At 38.2% G+C, this 25023-nt stretch overlaps 1 protein-coding gene across 6 annotated transcripts in view; it reads right to left on the bottom strand.

Moving 5' to 3' along the window:
- Nucleotides 1-233: 233 nt before the first annotated feature.
- The window catches only part of LOC131035073 (uncharacterized), a 220322-nt gene continuing 195532 nt past the window's right edge, over nt 234-25023 (bottom strand). For all 6 annotated transcript variants that reach the window (XM_057966693.2, XM_057966695.2, XM_057966696.2 and 3 more), the window contains 4 exons: nt 12631-12707; nt 11010-11144; nt 1282-1350; nt 234-1086 (listed from right to left, as the gene is read on the bottom strand). In XM_057966693.2, the coding sequence (XP_057822676.1) occupies nt 814-1086; nt 1282-1350; nt 11010-11144; nt 12631-12707 (554 nt within the window). In that variant the 3' untranslated portion in view covers nt 234-813. The remainder of the gene's footprint in view (nt 1087-1281; nt 1351-11009; nt 11145-12630; nt 12708-25023) is intronic.

Genomic DNA, 25023 nt, shown 5'->3' with positions numbered 1-25023 from the left:
TCGAGACTTTGAAGCACAAGAAGATGACAACTTTTAGTGAAATGACATTTTCATATCGATATCATTTTGTTGGCCATTCCAAAGATGAAGGCATTAATTTATATATTTCTATATTTTATTTAGTTTTATCTTAGTTTATGAAACATTTACATTATAAAAAAACATTGAATTCTGGTACTTTTCATAGCAAACTTCCTGGTTATTATGCTATTGTAGTTTGATGCCATTGACAGGGGAATTCCATTGCTACGTGGATCTTTGATATATTTATATTGGAAAATGAAATAACTTTACGCTTCTGGAAATCTTCCAGCTCTAGAAGCTTGAATACTGCTAAGTGCTATGTATATTTGAGTTTGATTACTCGAATGGTTCGTAGTTCTATCTTTTCCTTTCAAAGGGTATTTATTCAAATCTACATTTTATTTCACAATTGGACATCAGAGAATTGTTTCTCATTGAAGAAGTGTATTCCATTAGGAATCTCTCCTGTACAGAACTTGTACTCTTTTACCTTATTGAAAAGAAATTCTAATTTTGAGAGGAAAAGACTAGCTTGCAGTATTCCAAATAAATGTATCATGTTCTCAAGATCTTTTCTTTTAAAGTTCTGATCAATGTAGAGATCACTGTTGTAAAAAATAAATATTCACAAGCCTGGATGAGCAGGTCCAGAACACAAACAATCAACATTAGACTTGATAACTGCTTGTGTAGATGAATATTTCTTATTGAGCCGCGGTTCTTTTTTCATTGAAACCACCACTCCAATGAACTGGAAATATGTTCTGCGAATTTTGAGTTTCGGGGAGCTTATTTTCTTAGCCATACTATATAGTCTGCACCCTTGTCCACAAACTTCTGCCAGCTACCAGTTAAAATATCTTGCTTGGAAGGATTCCAATCAAACTGTCCCAACTTTATTACCAAGTTTTCCCCAGTTTGTGCAACATATCCTTCATTGTTGGCGTGGAAAATTTTCACTGGACTACGGCAATGAATTCCAGCACGAGTACGGGCATCAATTAGCTCTGTAATTGGATCATGCAGACCAAAATCGTAGAAATGATCGTAGAAAATAACTGGCTGCTTGTTAATGTAATATCAGAAAATGTTAGTCTTTCCAATAAAGTAAAACCACATAAAATAAGAATTGAACCAAAATCAAATGCAGTGAAAACACTTTGCAAAACACACATTGTAAACTCCCAGCTGCTTTCAAGGTAAACAAAATAATCCTATATCTAAGTGATGAAGTGACTCAAGGAAAATGTGACTTACAGTTCCTGGATGTGTGAGAATGTATGCATATCCTTGCATAAGCTTATCACGAGGAAATGGCCAATGTCCCTGAAGGATAACAATTTGGATACTGCTTAAGAAATATACAACATGTACAAATTTTGAAGCTTCTGAAGAAAATGAATCTCTAATATAACACCAACAGTTAATTGTGAGACAAGGCATGTGCATTTCATCTGCATATCATTTTATGCTGAAAACAATGGACTATTTAAGGGAATTACAAATAATTTTTTCAATATATTGGGGTTAATCTTCACTCATATCTTGGCATATTCATTATTTATAAGCTATGTTCCACGGGGACGCGTCCCCTGCATTTTTTGCCTCGTATCTGTACCGGGGATGAAACGGGGACGGGAATTTGTCGTTTCCTAGGAGTCCCCTTTTTGGAAAATTCACCAGGGACATTTTGGGGATGGCTGTTGGGAAGCAGGGGACGGCAGGGGATGGCCAGCTGTGCCTGGGATAGACAGGGGACGCCTAGGCGTCCCCCGACTGTCCCCGGGACAGCTGACTGTCCCCTACGGCCCAGAAAATTTTGAAGTCCAAAATAAATAGAAAACACATTTATAATTTATAAAAGAGGTTCGGCTGGCCCCACCATGACACCAAATAGATATTAAAACATAACAAACCCTAACCTAATGCATAAAACAAACAAAAGGAAGAAAAAGACAATTTTTGCAGCTACAGGATCGCCAAACTCCGGAATATCGTCAGACTCTAGGCTTATGTTGGGATGTCAATCCCGAAGATGCTATGCAAGTTGAAGAGGACAAGACAACTCTAGGATTGCTTGGGGTTCCATTGGTTGAGGAGGCAGCCCCTCATATTGATAGTGACTCAGACAAAGACTCTAGCTCTGATCTTGATTTAGACTCTTAGTCTTAGACCTACCATGTGCTGATTATGGACAGCCATATATTTTCTTAGTTTATCTTGACATTATGATAGACAGCTGATTATGGACTTCAATGTTTTAACTTTTCTATTTACAGTTTATGTCATCTCATAGTTATAGATGTTCAATATTTAATATTTATCATTTTATGTCTATTATGGATGTTTATGACATGTTTGTTGGCAATGATTGATAAAAGCATTTGAATTTTGGTAAAATGTTTGTCAATTCTCTTGTGAAATCTCAATTCAAGTCTAATGCAATGTATTAATGTCTATGATGGATGCTTTAACATTGTTATGATATGCATATTTGAAATTTCCCTATATTTGTTAAAAAAACCCTATTTTTTTAACAGCCGTCGCCCCGAAAATGACCCAAAAGTACCCCTGTACCAGAAACACGTCCCAGCGTCCCCTGCCTCTTTCTAAGCACATTTCACACTTATAAACATCACTCCTCCAAATTGTCATGATAAGATTGGTATCTTTGAATGATTTTTATTAACAAAAAGTCCATTGATATGTTGAAACCACTGCCAAAGCAAAGCTCCAAACAGAATCTGACTCATTAATGATGAAAATTACTCCGAAGATGAAGCAACATTCGTAAATAACTTTTGAAAGCTGCTTAATTGCAATGTGAGAAAATTTTCATATTACACGCATCAAGTGTTCTGATAGTAGAAGCAATTTGTATAATTTTCGCACAAAATGCCTTTGTTTTTCTTAGAACTTAGTTACCAAGGCCTGCGTTAGGCTAGGGTTTCATGAAATTTTCAAAGATTAGCTTATGCTATGGTTTGATGAGGTGTAGTCACTTCATCATTTTAAAACAAAATTAACAGCTCTAAAATTAAGCAGTTCAATAAATTGGATATGGATACATTAAAAATGTTTAGAACCAAATTTAATCAGACATTGATTGCTGTTATCACCTATTTTTTAATTTTTTTCCTGGACAAAAATAGTTTAAAATGCCACGTTTAGTCTTTTGGGCATAAGTGGGGTCTAGCATAGTAACACAACCATAAAAAAAAGAGTGTGCAATTATTCATCGGAAGGGGTTTTAAAGGGCAAGGCATCAACGAAATTTACCTGGGGGATGAAATTAAGTGCAAAATCATGAAATTCTGTGAAATCCCATTTCAAAGCCCAAGATCTTAATGTGTAAGTTTAAATACTCAAACTGTGCTGTGGTCACACAAATATGCAGAATTTGGGCATATTTGAGTGCTTTCTTTAGTGAGGCATGTAATGTAAAGCTACTTCAATTAAGTCACTAAGTGATACAAGGGAAAAATTATAAAACAAAGTCCAAATTAATTAAAGGTGCTAATTGGAGGTAGAAATTAGTGGTTGTTTGTTTGAAATCGTGTTAGAGTTGAGTTATTATGTAGTGCTAGGAGAGAAAGCCACAGTGATTTAACCATGAATTATAAGAGGTTTGATTGGTATTTGTAACTACTTGTGTGACCACCCTTGAAATAACTTTGTATAAAGTTAATGAATTTTAATAAAAGAGGATTCTCATCCTTTTTATTCTCGGCTGTTTGGCCTACACAATTTTAAATAACTGTATTTATAATGTTGTTGTGTGGATTCATGAATCGAAATGAATGGAAGATATACTTGTGATTTCAATGATTTCATGCATGATATCAAGAGCGAATGACTTATTGAGAAATACAATTATATTATGCATCACTTCAAGCAGTGTTTAATGCAGAATTTCTTCTAGAAAGAACAATTCTCCTTTTGGGATTTTTAAGATGGGTTCATCAAAATTTTGGGTTTATGCTGTCCTACATTGACTATGAGCCATGATTTCTTAGGGAGAACTGGCTTGGAAATTCATGCTTCAAAAGGTTCAACACTTCCATTGAGTGCACCAAATTCTTGTCCTCGGCCGTTTTATTCACTAGCTAGCAGAATGGGTCAATATTCCCATTATTTTTTTTTCTTTTTAGGGTTTTCTAGACAACTCTCAATTTCTCCATTTTACTTGCAGATTTTCCCTTTATTTTTTTATCATTATCGATAATATTGATATTCTCATTTTTTAGAAAATCAAAGCATAAAACCTAAAACATGCCATTGTGAGGGTGCAACCCTCTAAATTGTGAAAGACAACCACCAAATCTAGTTTGTTGTGATTTAGCTTACCTTATTAGGATTTTTCTGAAGGTGAAACAATTCTATGCAATAAATTGGCAACTCTACTAGAAAGTTGGCGTGCCTAAAGCCTTATCTATCCCAACATCTAGTGATGAGTCACATATTCTTCATGTTGTCTTTGAAGCAGCTCTATAAATGAAACATAATGTAAGAGACTTGATGAAGGAATGCATGCAAATTTAAGCAGAAAACCATTAACTGGAGGTTACTCTTTGAAAGAATAAGAAGAAATTTGCTCCAAGCCAAGCCTTGATCCACACATTCAACTTGGCCGTGCAATCAAAACTGCATGTCCTAGTGCATACCATGTAGCACCAAAGTCCAGCTAACAAATTGGTTCTCCTCCAACACCTACCTCAAATGGTGCTCAATTGAATTGAAGCTCTCCAATTCAGCATATATTGCAAAAGGCTTTAACAAACTTCATCTATGGTTGCTCCAAAGGTTGGTGCTTCTCTAGAGACTAGTCCACATTGCACACAACTAGAAGGTAAATCAACTCATCAACAAGAGGGTGAACATCAACTATTACATAAACCAAATTATCTTATGATAGTTCTTGTTGTAAAATCTTGTATACATTACATGTACTCAGCCCATAAGGCTGATATGCTATAGAGATAGGCAAGATGCATTTCTCAATCCTCCTCAATTTTATAGAACTTAATAGGCAAGATGTATTTCTCAATCAATAGTGTCTAAAGGAGCATTGTTCTACCATCTCATTTTCTACATGAATGTGCAATGGTTTGTCACATCATATTTTGTTGCATGTTCATTATACATAGTAATTTATTAGCTGCATTATTGTGTTGTCTTACTCACCACCATCATTGACCTTGCATTGTGAATCACTCGTATTAGAGAAAATTAGTATCTGCAAGTTATCCTTTGTTTTGTCTTCACAATAACTCAAGGAATTAGTATCACACTGAACTTATATGGTACTATTATTTCATTTACATGCGATTTTTGCTCCCTACTCAATGTTGGAGCGCAACTTGACTCTGTTCAATTGTACTTCAATTCCAGCCCCCTTACACGTTTTGGCCTTGTTCAGCCCATGACACTTTGATCTAAGATATTTCCTAATGGGTTTCTCTTGTTTGGGTTTGCATGATTGTTCTCCCTTCTCATCCCCCATGTGCCTATCATATGTTGTAAGTTGCTAAGATCCCAAAAAGTTGTAATTGTGGAGATTTTATGTTTAAATTCCTAAGGACTATGCTATTTGGCAAAGTTTTGGGATTTACCATCCTTGCATACCTTTTCCTTGACCCATGCCTTCATCCCCTTTTGTTGTCTGAATTTTGGAGTTTTCCTTCCTGACATCTGTTTCCTTCGACCTCTACTCTTTCACTTGCCTTTGTTAGAGTTTAACTTTTTATTACTGGCATGCCTTTCATCCAACCTTCAATTTTTTGGTCCTTTAAACTCACTAACCTTTCAGAATTGCAGTGTCAGGTATTTTCTTATCCACATCCCTTGTGGCACAAGGTATGGTGTAACCATGATCCCCATTTCTTGGTTCTTTTCATTGTGCTAATTTTTGGAGTCACAATTTCAACCATTCCTTTCCCTACTTACGTTATGGCATTGATTCATTGGTATCTTCAATCCCCAACTACTGATATTTACTTCTATTTACGTTCATTGAAGTTGGATATGCAGGAATATCTCTAATATGGTAATTCTTGCATGAACTATAAAATATCCCAAACTACCAATACCCAACATTTCCCATTGTGTTATCCTATCAAATTCGAGATTTTGGACTTATTCTTATTTGCATGCCTTGTGGGATAAATTCCTCGCTATCTTTAATCCTTGACTCTAGTAATTCCATTCACATATCTTTTTAGAGTTGGTGATGCGAAGATACTCTAATTTTCTTGCTTCAAGCATGAAGTATGCCATACTTCCAATCTTTGATCGCCTACAATTGATACAAGTTATGAGGTATCTCCAACACCAATCCCTAAAAAATCCATAACTCCCACATTTTGCACTATTCACTCCCATCAACTTCCTTGCAAAACCTTATTCACTATTAATGAGTACATTTGACACTATGTTGGCCTCATTTTGACCCAACCAAATTTAAACTTTTTGCATAAAAATGACAAGCATCGCCACGCATCAAACTTCATTGTCAAGTAGCTTTTAGTCGCAAAAGAGTATTGTCACGAGCTTTCCGTAGCAGTTGTAATACTTGTTCAGTGTTGGCTCTGGGAGTGGTTAGTAGTGGTGGAGGTTCCATGTTATTTTCGTGATAGTAATTGATGATGTTTCATTATATCCATCTCGCTCACAAATGAACTAGTCACTTGCCTTTATGATGCCTTTTGAACATGGACCAATCTCTTCCTCGTATTCATCAAGATCAATTTCCTCCTTTAGGTTGTCTTCAAACTTTACCTCTTGTGTCACTGGGCTTGTATGAGAATTGCTACCAGGGGTGCTATAGCCGTGTCCTCAAAAGGAAAGACCTCCACATCCTCCTTCGAGTATGCCTCTACTGCCATTGAAACCCCCTCGACACTCTCACTGGAAGAAGACAACTCAATTGCCTCCCCTTCGCCACTGCTCTCTAAGTCTTCCCTCTGCTTCCACCTCTTTTTGGCTAGTTGTGTTTGCTCCATGCCAACCATTTGCACTCCTAGGTTGGCCCAATAGAACATGGTTGGCCACGAAGAGTCGAGTTGGCCAATTGGCTAAAATCATCCCTATTTATCTGGGGGTATGTAAGTGTGAACCACGTCCAAGAAGAAACCAATGGCATGTTGAGCCATATAGAAAGCCTTGTGCTGCAAGCACAAGATATCTTTGATCCTCTTGAAGAGTAAGGATGCCCAATTGTACATTTTATCAACGCTAAGCCCTATCATGAGATCGATCATCTAGATGGCAATGTCTGATGCCCTACTTGCTCTTGTAAGTCTACTTTTAATCATGTCCAACACACATCACCATTCGGTCGTGGCAATAAATTTTTTTTTGAGTCCTTGACTATTACTACTGCTCCAAATGCAATCATGTTATGCCATTGTTAGGTTGGTGTGACACACTCTCTTCAGGAGGGCATCCTTATGTTACCATGTCATTTTTCCACTTGCCTTGGTAGTGGAGGCTCCTCTCAAGGGTATCCCAAATACCTTGGTAAACTCAACATGCTAGAAGAAGATAGTAATATGACAACCCTTATACTGTATGACCGACTTATGGGAGTGTTTGTTGTACTATATCACCACACTAAAAAAAAGGTAGTTGCGCAACTTTATCTACCTGGGCGTGTATGAGTGCCACCTCCAGGGGATGATGATCGTTTGTGCCCTGCCACCAGGTGCAGCACTCACTGCCACTCAAGCTCTCCCAAGTGATGGTGTCAACAATAATCGTATCATCTCCAACCACCTTCCTTGTGTTGGCACCTTCAAATTTTTGCAATTCGAAGTGCCATTTTGTCTTAAGTTTGCATCAGTATTCCCTTGCACACCCCTGTCAAAACAGCCTAAGTGGCCTACTTTGGAGGGCTATGTTTTGAAAATGGTTGATGATCATGACAAATGGCTTGGTGAGCATGCTTTTGTGTCGTAAGTAAGCACATTCGCTAAGTTACAGACTCCTATGATTAGATATGACATGTTTTTGATACCCTCGGTGGGTTTCAAGAAACGTTTGTTGTTTGTAGTTTGCTGAATATGCCTAAGAGGTCCACTTTGTGATTAAATATCTTGAGACCTGTTGATCTTCATATGAGCTACTTTGTAGGCGTATTCATATGTTATAAGTGTGCATGTCTATTTTCAGATCCCCAAAATCAGATTTGTTTGGTTTTCAAAGCACCAAGTTTGGGTGTTCTGTGAAGATCTTCTGTTTGCACATCGTTATATTTGCCAAGGTAGCTGACTTCAGAGGTTAATATTTTGGAGCTGGGAGATTGTCATATCAAACCAATTGGTGCTTGCAATTTTCCTCATATTTGTATGATCCCCTGTTCATTTTTTGAGCCTCAACATTCTATTTGATATTTTTCCCAAGCCAACAGCAAATTGAATTTATTGAGATTTGCTGTTTGCCTGTTCTTGAAAGTCTCAAAAGGGTCAACTTTGACCATTAATATCTCGTAGAGAAAATGGAGTTATGCAAATTCCCTTGGCACATTTTCTCACTATACCTTAATGAATTCCTCCACCTAGTGGTGACTTCCTAGGACGAGATTTGAATTTTTTCAAGGCACATGGTTAGCAGGGTTCAGATGAGTTTTGACATGTTCACTTTCTGAAAATGCTTGACTTACTTTGAGCATTAAAATTCTGTGACCTGGGCCAAGCAAATTCCTTTGGTAATGTGTTTTCTGTGACGTATGTGAGTATGCTTATTCAGCCTTGGGGTTTGCGGGTGAGGGTTGGTACGAAATTTAATTGTTTTCTGACTGCTACCTGGTCCAAAAAGGTGGAATGTCAGTTGGCAAAAGGTCGTCTTTCCAATTCACTTCCATGTCTCCTCTGGTAGTACATTCACTCCTAATCCTCTGTCCACAATTGTGTTCGTAAATTTCCTTCCCATGATCTTCATCTCCATGATGATCGCTTGCTTCTCGATGTTTACCATCAACAGCATGGGATCAGCAGCTTGCTCACCATCTAGTCTCACTGTGCTCTTTCTTGGACTTTCCTGCTGCTACGAGTTGTCACCGACTCAATTGGTAATTACCACTCTCAGTTGTGGCATTGCCTGCACGATACCAGATTTGTGGCTCAGGGTGTGGGTGCGGGGCTGGGTCCAATCCTGGTTTGGCCTTAGGTTTGTTGCAGGTTCAGCCCAAAACGTTTCCACGTGTTTCTGGAAACTTCCTGTAATACCCCCGTGCCAGTTTCACCAAAAAATCTTTAGTGTTTTTTTTTGGATTGAATCTATAGTTAACTTCTAGGCATGCACGCGTTTTCCCTCTGTCATTCCAGTTTCAGATTTTTCTCAAGTTTCTTTGATTGATTTGACTTCCAGCAGTATTGTAACACTTTATATATGCATTGTAAGCTTGAATTCGGCATCAAGGAGAACGCTTGGGGCATTCAGAGTAGAAAATTGTGCAGGTTTCTGAATTTCTTGTGGCTTTTGCAAGCATTTTAGTAAAGAAATTGTTAGAGATCTAAAAGCTGCAAACAGTTGTTTCATGTTTTTGCTCAAGACCAAGAGGCTTCAACCAGATTGTAAGTGCCATTGGAGTGATTTCTAAGTGGGATATGCTCACATTTTGCGAGAGATTTCACCCAAAGTGGGTTTCTTGACGGTATATTGGTGTTGACCATCATTCCCTCTGTTTTCCTACTTTTTTCTGATATCTCTTGCTATTAAATTCAATCATGTATTTTATTCCCTAACATATTCATAATTGGTGAACTAATGGAGGTGTAACTTCCTTAGATTGCGGTTCATCAATTGTATGGAAGCATCATATACATAAATGGAAGCAGCCCCTAAGTCAATTGCAGAATATCCATAGACAACAGGCAAAAGGCGACAACCATCCTGGAATATTATTTAACTTTTTTTTCCTTCTTTTTTCTTAATTTGTCACCATCGGTTCAACATGAAGCTAATTTTAAGGCCTGCAATATGAAATTGAAAGGCAGAGTCTGAGATTGGATATCAAGAATCCCAAACCTAGCCACTGACAATCAAAGCAGATATTTATTTTGAGGATACAGCTCTGTATGAGATGAGGTCTATAGAATCCAACTCAGAAGGTAGCTATGCAAAATGCATCGCATTGCTCAAATGGTGTTTTGATGCTCAAAGGAACACTTACATACAGTCAAAAAATTTCAGAAGCATTGTACTTACCTTAAAATTATATTTACTCAAAAATGACAGTTAACTGTTTTTTTCTCCAAACCAAAGCATGCAAGTAGTGCTCTATGGATACAGCAGAAGACCATCCTCCAACACTTCAGACACTCACAGAAGAGAAATAAATATGAATATCAGGGTGATCTTTTACAAAGAGATCAGCCATTTCAATGCAGAACAATTTTCAAGTGTCTAGGCTAATGCATCCACAGGCATAAATATCAACAAACATTAATGTTTTATAAGAAAGAGTACATAACTAGTGGTATCAAAGGAACAGTATTGTGAAGCTTAATATCATCAAAAGATGAAAGCTGATCTTGAAAGCACAAATAGAAAGTTTTAGAGCTTGTCCTGTCTGAAGTTTGAATTTCAAAAATTTAGAGCAAGAAGTTCTCAGATGTTTCAATGCCTAATGAGGATAAAGAAGTACCATTATAAACATGCTATTATTTAGTCTCAAATATTTTATGGAGGGACTAATTCATAAAACAGTTTGATTCGTATAAAAATGTGATAGAATGCAATAGAACACAACAAACTGAAACTCATAATTTAGAAAACAATGATGATAATATGAATCATAAAACCACTATTCCTTGAGTAATAAGATGAAAGGAAAACAATAAAATAATGGATAAATGTCTGACGCTTTTATGGCAATTGAATTTTTTATTGCATGCATTTGGGAACACAATATGGGAACCTTGAAAACTTAAATTCTAGCCAAATCTGGAATTAAATAATGATGGTGATCTATGAGAGAAAGAGACCTGTGTTGAACCAGTGTCATGGTTCTCTAAAAATGTAACAGCCCGTGAAGGCCACCATCCCATTACACCAGTTGGCTTTCCTTGAGGATCAATCAACCTCCAGTATTGATTGTGCAATGCAGAATGTAAAATTCCCTGAGATTGTAAACAGAAACGAAATACTATTAGTTTTACTGATTTCTTTGTGTCAGCAAATTCCCTACTTGTGCACTTAAGAGAATTGCTAATGGTGTATTACAGATTAAAAAGGACAATTGGCCCATCCTTAAATACGTAATCCTGTCTATGGACTGGATGCATGGGTAGAGATTTCATTTCAATCAAGATTACGGATCTGTGGAATGTTGTGAATCTCTGTAACATGGTATAAAGCATAAGAGCAGAATAAGTAGAGAACTAAATGAAAGGAGCATAATCAACTCATCATCTATATCAGTTTTAGAGTGATATAAACCAAATGTGTAACCAATTAAACAGTTAAAGATTCTTACAAACTAAATCTATACTATATGTTCTGTTCTAATAAAGAACATGATACACAAAAAGAGGAAGTTAATATACTGCAGAAAAGTTTGGGATGGATACAGTGTAGGAAAAATCCAAAGTTTTCTAACCAAAGTTGCTATAGGTTTGGAGGTTGATATAGGTTTGGAGGTGATACCCCATATTCATCAAAGAAAGAAAGAAAGCGATTATATTAATTTCCCTGGGTGACAAAAAGTAAGTCGATGAGATTTGAAAGCATATCAGTATACAACAGAAATCTCAAGGAAGATAAAATCCTAGAGAAGCCCAAAAAGGGAAGGAACAAAAGCAAAAATATAATACAGCTGTGGATCACTAAATATGTGGTCAAGAAAAAAAAATTAAAATAGTCCAACATATTCACATTAATCGTAAGATACTGATAGCTTTCAATCAGCTATTATTCTCATACACCATTTTTCTGAAAAGAAAGCAAACCAAAACATTTAACCTCTTCCACAACTAGAAATGAACTTATCTAATATTTTCTACAACTTAGACCATTCCTGCATATTTTTAATACTCATCCTACTTTCATAGTTAAAGGCCACCTTCCTGCTCAAACTGAAACCACTACAGTCAATGGCATTACCATCAAGCAGAACTCAGGCATGAATCACAAGTTATATTCTATATTCAAGATGTCTAAGGCCACTACATTTCTCTCACTCTCAATCAACTTCCACCATTCATTCCCTCATATTTTCTCTTGGAATCTGTGGGTATTTGTTATCCTTTTCCAACTAGCTTTAATTTCCAGAACAGAACCAAACCATTTTATTTTCTATTGAACAACAGGAGGTCGCTTCTATAAGTAGTCCCTCTAGTGTCCTTACAGAAAACATTTTTTCGGGTAAATATTTTAGTGTATATTTCTAGATTTGACCATGTAAACCTTTTTCCCCATCAATGTTTTGGATAAAAGTCCATGATCCATCATCAGAGTAAAATATTTCTCATGTAAATTGTACCTTGCAATACTTGATTAATGGTAAGTTGAAAACATTTTTTCCATCTCTAACACAAATGATGTAAATGATTGATAACAGGATAATTATAGGAGACTAGAATAAGAAAGATATTCAAAGAGAAATACCTTTGTAGTTACATCAAATGCTGATGAAGTGCCTTGTGTAGCGTTTATCCAATTAATAATGCGTTGACGATGAGAATCTACATGAACGAAAAAGAAGAATCATTAATCATTATGAACTTGCTCAAAACCCAGACTATTTTTTGCTGGCATGTGTACCAAGAAATGAAAACAAGCATGTAGGACATACTACTCACCTTGCTTCCGCAGAATAATTGTATTTAGGCATCAATTCATTCACTTTCATAGACATGAGTTGAAAAGCGGTATTCTTTGATTGTGCCATCAAAAAGTTAGGTGACTCTTGGATGACCAGAGACAATCATGAAATAGTATCACATACAATTCAGCTGTACTATGAACTCTTTAAGGGGGATGATGGTCTTATCAGCCAAGGAAATCTGGGGACATTTAGGCAGACGATGGCTATGCAAATTAGTTCTCAAGATGAATGGATCCATAAAGATGCCGATTCACTTCTTATTGGTTTGAGTCCTAGGCACTTTCTTTCCTTCCATACATAGGGAGAGATTTTCTTAATAACCCTATTGTTAACCATACCTTTGAGGCAAAAATGATATAGATTCATAGTTCCTTGAAGTAATATAAGATGCCTTTCTTACTATTGAATATCACTATCACATTATTGAACTCAGGCAGAGCATAGACACCATGAAGATTCCAAAGATCTATGAGGAATTCACCAATTGGAAGAAGATAAAAGATATTTTTATATATGCTAAATTTCAGTGATTACTTTTCAATGGTAATGACTTGGCACTTCACCTTTCACAAATTCTTGCATATTTCCAAATCCTTGACACTTGTTTCACTTTATATCAACTAATTATGAATGGAAACTAAATGCTAGATTTACCAACACAAAATATAAACTATGACACAAACATGTTAGAAATCTAAACTTTAAATGTTCACGTTGAATAATGGTGACCTAACGTTTTGCATAAGAAGTTAGTGTTTGGAATTAGAATAACTTCACAGTGAACAGATAAAAATTTGCAAATGTAATACAATGTCTCTCATACAATTAATTGTCATCTATGGCTAGTTTATTGCATTACTCCAAGATGGTATCTGAAACCATAATAGGGATGGTAGGGGATGGGGGGATGCGTTTTGGGGTCCCTAATTTTTCAGGCCATTTTTGGGGATGGTAGGGAACAACAAAGGGGGTGGCTATATAAAAATGAGGGAAAATTTTAAATATTCTTTTGATAACATTGATAAAGAATTCACATATACATATAGAACCTTAATACATGACATTTGTGTTAAATTGAGAGTTCACATGAGAGTCAGTCAAACGAATTAACAACTGTCAAAACTTAATTCAAATTGCTTTCATAATTCATTGTCAATATGCTTGCGATATTAAAAAATAGTGTACAAGTTACAACAAAATGCCCAAAGGGTATAAGTTTCACTTCCAATTACAACATGAAAATACAAAAAAATACGCTACTACCCGTAATCTACATCTCTCAAATTTCCAAAAAATTGGAGCCCTCTAGATCACTGCCATTGTGAGGGTTTGCCTCATCGAATAGAATCCTAACCAATCCCTCTAGTACCTCCTCACCAACCTGGGCGGTGTCTTTGAGATTAACATCCCACCATAAAGCTGGAGTCTGACGATCCTGAAGTCAAAGAGAAGTATGCATGGCCACTAGCTTCAACATTCATCTACAAGTAAGTGTATTCCTCTTAATGAAGTGGATAAAGCTATATGTGGACCAATTTATCTCTGCATGTACCATATACCCCTAAATTTTTATTTTTTATTTGTTGAAAGATTCCCTTGCCAAACAAGGTCAACTTTAACAATACAAAACAAAGTTTCTTGCTGGTGTAGTCTGATCGGTAGTTTTAATTTCATTCAAAGAGCATATTACATTTGTTTTTGTGAAATATATGGCATAGCCAACTTGACACATCACAACAAATAAATTGCAATGAAATAAGGATCAATTACATCAAAAAACTCCTAATTGTATGTAGCTCAGAATGTGATCAGACATCAGCAGCAAATCTCACTTCTCCATGCCAAAAACATGCATTTAGGTGCAGCAATAGAGCTGAAGGCACTTCCAGTACAAGGAGAAAGTCCTTAAAATAGCTCAAAACAGATCAATAGGCTCTACCAAACAGCAATAAATACCAAAAAGGAACAGCAACTCAGAAATCAGACCCTGCTGAAGCAAACTGGACAATATCACACGGGTGATTGGCTCCAAATACCTCTTTCCACTCTCTTCCGCCCTCATACTTGATCAAAACATATCCAATCAACATCTACTGACCTGAACACCTTTCCAGGAAGAAATAACAACCAAAGAGCTCAGCTAATTCTATAATGACAAGTCAAGCGACTATGAGCGTGGGTGGACAGCTAGGTAGGGCGATTTGCTCTAAAAGATTTTCAAATCATCATCAAAACATTTGAAATCAGTTGCAAAGGAAGCACCTTGACCAAGCGAACTGTTGTCAATGATACCCAGAATGATATGAGCAGAGACCTAACGCCCAGCATCTGAAATGTGAGATTCGACCTGCAAGAAATGGGTCTGCCAGCCTAGAATTCACACCAAACAATCAAGATACCATGCCAAAAATGAGCCACAAACTCCGCAATAAAAAATCCCACAAAAAGACTTCAGCTTGCCCTTAGAACAACATAAAGAATTTCACTTTGTTCTGAAAACTGAATCCAAACCAAAAAAAAAATCACCACATTCGAAGCACCAACATAGACTCTGTATGAATCTATCAGCAAACACTCAGCAACATATCCTTAACCAAAATGTTCACACAATGTAAATGAGCTAAAAATTCCCTTTTTATACTTCTCACAAGTACCAACACCCTTTTACGAAGTCTAATGTTTAATAAGATGACTATTTTCCATTTTCCAATAAATGGGCACTCATTCCAAGGCCAAAAGTCATTTTAACAATTAATTAAACGTTTAAGTGAAACTTTATGATGCAAGACACAAACACTTACCTTCAATTTCAAACTTAACAAACAACAAAACAATAAGTAGCAGAGACTCTCTGTCATTAAATTCAAGACAAATTTTGCAGTTTAGAAAATAACTTCATTCTAAATGAATACATTCTTTAATTTTGCAGCATATTATGAACATATATGGTCTTTCACAGGCCTCTCTGGCCTCTCTCTCTCTCTCTCTCTCTCTCTCTCTCTCTCTCTCTCTCTTTTTGTAATGTTCTTCTATATAATCCCTCAGCTCTCTACAACAGCATATATTTTTTTTCTGCGACAAAGCCTCTCTGACTCTCTTTTCTCTATGAATCTCTTGCTTATCTCCTCTCTGCCGCTAAGCCCATTCTTTCCCTATCTTTCCTCCAGAAACTACATTGCTTTTTCCTACACTACATAAGCCTCCACTTCCTGCGTAGCCCAGTTGTGATGTTCTCACACATCGCCCCATTGCAAATGGGGAACCCCACTTTTTTTTGCTTCCTAGCTTATGGGTTTTGTTTAACTCGTCTTTAGCTTGGCAGTAGTCCTAGTCATTAACCTTTGCTTGTGAGAGGGTTTGTTTTGCTAGTCTGGGATAGGCAGACTCTTGAGTCAAATAGGTGAGGTCGAGTTAAGAATTCTTTGTTTCAAGTTCGGAATCCTTGATTGGGTGATAAAATTGCAAGGAAAGGGTGAAATTGCAGAAGGTTGTAAAATCTTGTCAAAATTGCTAAAATTGCCAAAGTTGTCAAAAGTTGTCAATGTTGTCAGATGTTGCAAAATCTTGTCAAAGTTGTTAATGTTGTGAATTTGGTCATACGAGTGAGAAGTGGTAAGCTTGCTTGTAATTCTGTCAGGAATTGCAAGCACAGTGCCTAAGGTCATGAATTACAAGCCCATATTTGTGTAGGACCTAGGTGGGAAAATAGTGTGAAAATTTGGCTGTCAAGAATCAACATCATTGTACCACGTATATGCACTCACACTTGTGTAAGAGCCTAGGGTATGGGATGAATGAGGATAAATTTGTCTAAGGCAAGTATCAACTCCCTTGTAGCATGTACAAATTAGTGCATAACTAAGTGGGGTAAGTTGCACATTAGTGCATACCTAAGGTGGGTAAGTTGTGCATTAGTTTGAAAAAATGTCTAAGTGCCGACTTAAGGGCCCTTACACTTGCACTTTTTTGTGCAAGGCCATTATCCAAATCCACTCAAGATGGAGTTGTGCAAAAGCACTATCATTATCCACTTTATCTCATTTGTGCAAGCACGAGTGTAAAATGCGCTCTACATTGTGCAATTACCTACTTCAAGCCTGCCCTTATGACCAATGCATAAGCTAATGCTCCACCTGGCCTTATAATGTATAAGGCGTGTGAAATGCCGACCTTGAATTGATGCAAGACTACTTGTCAATCCTGCTCACCTTTTGTTTGTGCAAGCTAGCATGTCATATGCACTCTACAGTAGGTGATTGTGCAAGCTAGGGTCTCAATCCTGTCTTGCACACTTTTGTGCACTTGACCCCCTAAATCCCGCCTGCTGAAAAGTTGTGCAAATACCCATGGGATTTCCACCCTCATACTTGTGCATTTATACATCCCCTATGCGCTCTATCATCTTGTGAACACCTACTTCAAATATGCTCAGACTTGTGTTAACATGCTATCAAATCCCGCTCAGATAGTGCAAGGCTGCCTATTAAGCCAGCCCAAGGTAAATTTGTGCATGCATAGACCTTAAATCCGCCCTTACTTGTGCAGGAGCATGTCTCAAACCTACTCTACCTTTTGCGCATACGCAAGTGTCAGATCTGCTCAGCTTCATTGTGCAAACACATACCTAAAACCCGCTCAGACCTGCAGGGATAAAAATCCGACCTGAGGCATGCAAAGCAGACCTAATTCGCATTAGGTATAGGCAGATCAGACCTGGAACATGTAAAATCAGACTTCAAAATCCTAAAATCAGACCTGATTTGTTTGTGCAGAGCAGACCTAATTTAATTTGATTGAAAAGATGAATTGTGTGGTGAAAAGTAGCGATGAAGCCCTTATTTATACCCCCCCTTCAATGGCGAAATCAACCCTAGCTGACTTGATCAGAAAAAGAAGATAAAACACAAGTTAAAGGCCTAAAGTCGACCCAACAATAATATGAAATCAGTGTTCGGCCCAGTCCTTGAGGTGGCCCTAATAATGCCCAACTTGTGTAAATTACCCCTCTAAACCCACTAAAGAGAGATTAAACACCAAAGTCGGCTGCCTTAGAGGGCAAATTTGAAAATAATTTAATATGCCCCTAGTTGGCCAAGTGAGGTAAGAAGTAAATTGAGAGGGTATGGAATGCTATAAAGGAGGAAAAAACCATTCATTTCAGGCATCAATCAATCTAATCCTAGGCAAGCTAATAAAGTGCAGACCCGAGCAAAGAAAACAGGCAGACCTAAGCAAATTTTGGATCAGAAATTCAAATCAGACTTGAAATTCATTTGAAAAACATTGTTCTCTTTTTAGTGTCTTGATCTGAATGTGTTTGTTTTTCAGGTTTAAGGTCAGCAGTGGGGAACATGGAGCATAAGGATGAAGGTCTACACTCCAGGGCAAATCAACATCATGGAGGACTTGCACATCAATGTCAACATTCAAGAAAGGACAACATCAAGATTCAATCACATGAAGGGAGGCGTCAATACAAGGGATACATATTCAGGACATTCATGGAGGAGGCATGCAAGATGAGCATCAAGACATCAGGACAACGACTCAAGCATCACAACTTTAAGGATACAACCACCAAATGGGAGATTACTCTACAATGACAAGATGTTCATGACATCACAATGATAATGAAGAAAATGTTCTAACCATCTCGAATTTCCTTCAGAAATCCAAAAATAAAGGCCAGTACAAGAAGGTAATCCGGGTCAAGAGCATCATGCACAAGATGATTAAGCGTAGACATCATGAAGTCAAGATCAAACATCGTCAAGGAAAGAACAAGGTGAATTCCCAAACATCAAGGTTAGTGCATCACCAAGAGGAGGATTTCCGAATATCAACAAGTGAAGTGTGATCAAGTTAGATAGTTTTAAAAGAGTTGATCAAAGTTAGAAGCTTGATCACCAAAGATGATGCAATTTGGGAATATGTTCCATCACATCAAGCAGTTACACAAATGTTGAGTATCAAGAGATATTGCTTGTGATGAGGTATAGAGTCTACAAGGCGTGCAAGGACCAACTCACCTTCATCAACCAATCAAGTGGTGCTACGTCAGTGGATCCACATACAGTGAACTTCAATCATCAAGGAGAAAGCAAGTAACATGTGTCGCTTCATCATATATTATTCTATGTACCTAACCTATTTTCTCATTGGTTTTTATTAAAAGATGGACATGTGTCCTAAATGATGTAATTTTCTTACTGGTTGAAGGAAGTTAGTTATAACTAACCCTAACTAGGGTTTCATCATGTAATCTCAACCATTGATCTTAAATCAATCTGGGCCATTGAATTGTAATTGGGATGTCTATATAACACATTACTGTCTCATTTGTAAAGGTTAATAGTTGATCAATAGATAATAGGTGATAGTTAGCAGTTAGTAGTAGAGTAGGAGGAAGCTAAAATATCGGAAAGACTGGATAGGTTTTTTGCTGGAGAATGGTGGTTGTCAGGGGACATGTTATTGGTCACCTGCATTATTCCCCAATGTGGCTCTGATCATTTACCAATTTCTTTATCAATCGGGAAGGAGACTCACAAACAGAGGAGCTACTTCAAATTCCTCAGTATGTGGTGGTGTGACCCTAGTTTTAAAGAAAAACTCAAGGTGTGGTGGATGGAAGGAGACACTTTCATGGGCACCCCTAGTTTCAGATTTGTTAAAAGACTTCAATCTTTAAAACATAAGATTAAGGCCTGGAATAAATCGACCTTCAAAAACATTTTTTCTGAAAAATTGAGAACAGAGGAAGAACTTGAAGCGTTAAACCAAAAAGTGATGTTGGCCGGGATGAATAAGGAGGAATTTCTGCTTGAAAACATTTTGAAGCAGGAGTACAATGAAGTTTTGAAAAGAGAAGAAGTTTTTTGGAGGGATAAGTGTAGGGAGCTATGGATTTCTGAGGGTGATCGTAACACCAAATTTTTTCATGCATCTTCAAAAGCCAAAAGAATCCATAATAAGATTAATGCCATCAAGGATGAAAATGGTCATTGGAAGATGTTAGATGAGGAGATTCAACATACTGCCCTTAATCATTTTCAAAGAGTTCTAGGGAATGCTGACTTTGGAGGTTTTGATTTTTGAGCACCTTGTCGACGCGAATATTAATAATAATCCGATTTCCAGTTCGGATGCAGAATTGTTGGTAGCTCCCTACACCATGGAAGAAGTTAAGGCTGCGACGTTTGGACTACACCCAAACAAAACCCCTAGTCCAGATGGGATGACTGCAAATTTGTTTCAAAACTGCTGGGAGTTCATGGGAAGGGACATTTGGTTGATTGTTGAAGACTTCAGGAAAAAACATAAATTTGTTAGAGAATTGAACCATACCATGATTGTGTTGATTCCTAAGAAAGAAGATTGTGTAACCATGGCGGATTTTAGGCCTATCTCGTTGTGCAACACAATATACAAAATTATTTCGAAATCTATGGCCAATAGGCTCAAGAAAATCATGCCTAATTTAATTTCTGAAAACCAAAATGGCTTCACACCTGGTAGAGAGTTAGCAGACAGTATCATTTTGGTAGTAGAGGTGCTGCATTCCATGCAGAAAGGCAAACAAAAAGGTATGGCCATTAAACTTGACGTTGCAAAAGCTTACGACAGGGTGGTTTGGGATTTTCTTGTCTGTGTTCTTGATAAATTTGGTTTTCCTAAAGATTGGATTGATTGCATTAAATTTTGTATTTCTTCGGTGAGTTTTTCCATGATTGTAAATGAAGCGGTTTGTGGGTTCTTTGAGGCCACAAATGGGCTGCGCCAAGGGGATCCTCTTTCCCCTTCTCTATTGTCCTAATGGCAGAGGTGTTGGGCAATTTCATTAAAAGGAGAAATAGTGAAGGTTTTTGGAAAGGCATCAGGGTGCATGAAACTTTTGAGGCCATCACGCATTCGCAATTCGCAGATGACACAATTTTGTTTGGTGAAGCAACCATGAAAGAAGCGATGGAAATCAAGAATGTCTTGGACATTTACACTCAAGCTTTGGGACAGGCGATGAACAGGGACAAATCGGAGGTCTTCTTCTTCAACACCAGCAAACCTCTTCAAACCAGAATTGCAAACTTCTTGGAGTTTAAAATTGGGGGGTTCCCCATCAAATACTTAGGGGTTTGAATCAGCTCTAGTTGCAGGTAGAGCCATATCTGGGAAGATGTGATCCATTTGTGCCAGTCGAAGTCTGATAAGTGGAAAAACAGATGGCTCTCGCAAGCAGGACGTTTGACTATGATCAGAGCTGTCCTCTCAGCTATTCCGGTTTACAGTATGTCTTGTTTCAAGATGCCGCATGTGGCTGGGAGGAAGTTGGATGGGTTGCTCAAGAAATTTGTGTGGGAAGGTGCCAAAGATCAGAGGAAGATTCCCCTAATCAATTGGGATACCATGTGCCTTCTCAAGGATGGTGGAGCAGGACCAAGGAAGATGGATCTTCAGAACCTTGCGTTAGGGGCGAAATTGACTTGGAAAATGTATGAACAACCAAACAAGTTGTGGTGTAGACTCTTGAGGAGAAAATATTTGGATATGGAGAATCCGAATAGGATCCTTACCATAGCTGATGCTGCTAGAGGTTCCTCAACTTGGAACTTCTTGTGGGACTGCAGGAACATCATTACCAATCATATATCTTGGCGCATTGGCAATGGCCAGACGGCTATGTTCTGGTGCGACTCATGGGAAGGTGAGCAGGTGCTTGGTGACTTATTTGCAGATCAGGAATGGGTCAAAGAGGTCGAAAGTAAGGTCGGCCTTTTTGTTAAAGATTATGTTATTGACAGCTTGAGTAATGGTGGGGTGTTGGGGTGGAAATCTATTCATATTGGAGAAAGAAGGTTGTGTTTGAAGTTGGCAGATCTTCTAAAAAATAGATGCGTCTTGCAATCGGAACAGGAGGACACCATATTTTGGTGTGCATCCAAATCGGGTAAGTATAGTGTGACATTGGGGTACGAGATTCAACGTCACAGAGTAAGAGAAAGCAAGTGGCCTTATTATCTTTGTTGGAACAGCATTGGTCTTCCTAAAGCTGGAGCTTTTTTGTGGATTTCACTTCATGGCAAAATTTTGACTAGTGATAGATTGAAGCATATTGGGATTTCAGGACCGAGTTGGTGTGTTATGTGCAAAGGGAGTGAAGAGACAAGCAATCATTTACTCTTTCAATGTCCCTTTGTGGATGCAGGCTGGGATTGGCTCGTGGATAAATTGCAGTTCTTTTCAGTTAAAAATGAGCTTCTTAAAGATTTCCTTCTTGTGTGGCCTAAAGAAAGTCATTCGAAGTGGAGTGGATAGTGGCTAATTACCCCTGCTTTGTTAGTTTGGCACATCTAGAAGGAGAGGAACAAGAGGATTTTCAGAGAAACTTGTCTTTCGTTGGAGGAGGTGATTTTCAAAATCAAGGTGGCAATTGAAGAAGTGATTAATGGCAAGCCCCCCAAAGTTAAATCACTCAGGTATTGCAGTTGGGACAGGGATTTGGAACGCAATTGGTCACTCAAGGACTGGGGGCTAGGGTGCATTCCAATTCCCAAAACCAATAGGAAGCTAGTTAGATGGATTCCTCCACAATGTGATTGGGTGAAGCTGAATTTTGATGGAGCGAGTAGAGGGAATCCTGGAATTTCAGGTATTGGTGCGGTCATTAGAGATTCCTCGGGACAATTGATGGGAGGCTTGTTTGGGAGTTTGGGCTTAACCACAAATAATGAAGCAGAGATAAGGGCATTGGCAGCTAGATTGGACTTATGTGTTCCAAAAGGGTAAGACAAAGTCATGATTGAAGGAGACTCACAGATTATCATTAACGGTATCGTTAAATCTAGCTTTCTAAATTGGAAACTAGGTAAGTGGATACCTATTGTGAGTTGCACACACTCCCTGTCGACAGGGTCCCCTTCCATTTTTTTGAGCCTTTCGTCTTCGCCCTATTGAGTTTCATGCAGAGCATCTCGCGTCCTTTCGAGCGAGTCCGCGACCGGTCCGTGAAGTGATGATGTTGAAAGAAATAGAGCCGATGATTCCATTAGGCTAGTCTAGCCCTCGGGCACGAATGCCAAGAGATTGTTCGAAATTGTGAAATCGCCTTGGATAGGCATAAGATGATAGAAGTTGGCAAAGCCCGCCAAGCAAAGAGCAGCGCGTCTGAAGGTCGCATGACGATCCAAAATTGTCATTTTTGCATAAGAGCGATGAGATGGATTACATGAGGTTTGTTTTACGGAGTTTACAAGATTTGAACGAATGAAGATTTTTGCCAACTGAAAAGAAGGAACGAATTTCATTGCAAAATGCCAAAGGCTTGCAAATCGCCCAGGGGGCCGAATTTCGGACCCTGGGGACAAAATGAGAGAAATTCATAAAATTGCAAAAGGAGCCTAAAGGTCCGAAATTTGTTAAACAATGTGCCAGGGCTATGAAAATTACCTTTCAGTTTGCAAAGACCCCCCCCCAAGGTCCGAAATTCACTTAAGTTCCCCAATTTTGGACCCTGGGGCCGAAATTTCAAAATTTCAAAGTCGCCAAAAGGCGTGAAAACTCCGAAATTTGCAGAAGGTGTTCAAAGCTCCGAAAATTCGCTTAAGTTGCAGAAGGTCCCTTAAGGTCCGAAATTTCAAAATACTTCAAGTCGCCTGAAGGCGTGAAGGCTCCGAAAATTTGTTTAAGTCGCCAAAAGGCGTTCAACCTCCGAAAATACTTTAAGTTCGCAAAAGGCGTAAAGGGTCCGAAAAATTCTTTAAAGTTGCAAAAATGTGCCAAAGGTCCGAATTTCTCTTAAAGTTGCCAAAATCGCCTTATAGGCTGAATTTTGGACCCTAAGGGCAAAATGGGAGAATTCGCAAGACTTGCAAAAAACGTGAAAACCCTGAAAATCGCCAAAACGTCTAAAAGGTCCAAAGTTTCTCTGGAAAGAGCGGAAGTATTTCAAGGAAAAACGCAGTTTAGGTTTCAAAAACCTCCATTCCACCGAAGTTCCGAGCTAGAGGATAGCCGCGAAGAAGCAAGGGCAGTTCTGGCGAAAATCCCAAATGCTCTGAAATCCTCCATTCATCCAAAGAACACAGCGCGAAAGTGCAGTAAACCTCATAACACAAAGGCATCCGGAGTTTGCGATTTGGGAGACGAAGTGTGAAGTTTAAAAGGCTTGCAAAACCCCTCCATACCACCGAAGTTCGCATGAGAGAGGATCGCGTTCGGTTTTGAAAGGAAAGCCAGAAAGTATAATTTGCATTCAAGGTAAAACACGGACACAAACCCTTCCAAGTGTCCAGGTTCAAATTGCTAAATCGCCTAAAGTGAAAATCGCCTAGTTTAAAACTTGACATTGCAAATTCTTTTCCAACCGCAACCGCGAAAATTTGAATTAGAGAGATAACCGTTGGAATTCGAAATTTGCAGATTTATCCATTCATTTTTGCAGAGCTAGTCGGGCAATTTCTCGCCATCCATTTTCATCAGGTAAGTATGCTTTGTCTCTCTTGATCATCTGAAATGTTTATAAATTGGATGCATGCATGTGCAAAACTGATTAAAATGCTTAAAATTCGCATCTTTTTTCCGATTATTAAAACGTCATGCAAAGCAATCGAAATTAGATTTTGCTCCTAAGATCTAACCAGAAATTGCATTTTCAAACTTAGGAGAATTTTTCGAGCTTTGTCCCTTTTGCAAATCCAGAAAATGCTTAAATATAAATTCGCAATCAAAACCTTCATGAATAAATGTTTTGCTCGATCAAGCTCTCAGCTAGCAATATCACTCTGTTTCCAATCTAAATTTTGAATTGATTCGTGAATGAGGGCGTATTCCTCTTTTATATCGCCTCGTAATCCGCATCCATCTGTGTAGGATAAATGCCTAAGTTGGCGGTGGAATCATCAAAGACCCCCGCTACAGCCGAGACATTGCGAGCATCCAAATCAGATATCCCACGCAACATTGAAAGGATGAAGTACCAGTATCAAAGACGTCTGGGACAATGTCGGTGATACCGACCTAGGCCATATTGATTGGTCCCAAGACCCGATCACTGATTTTGAGGCAGTCATGGCAGCCCCAGCAAGATATACAGACCAATGGTTGCATCAGCAAATTGACAGACTAATTCATGAGGGAGTCCAGTTCACCTCCCACCTAATGGGTAGCCTCGATTCTCA

This window comes from Cryptomeria japonica, chromosome 3, assembly GCF_030272615.1.
Source record: "Cryptomeria japonica chromosome 3, Sugi_1.0, whole genome shotgun sequence".
Classification (NCBI taxonomy): domain Eukaryota; kingdom Viridiplantae; phylum Streptophyta; class Pinopsida; order Cupressales; family Cupressaceae; genus Cryptomeria; species Cryptomeria japonica.
The sequence above is the reverse complement of the archived record's forward strand: the minus strand, read 5'-3'. Positions and strand labels throughout refer to the sequence as shown.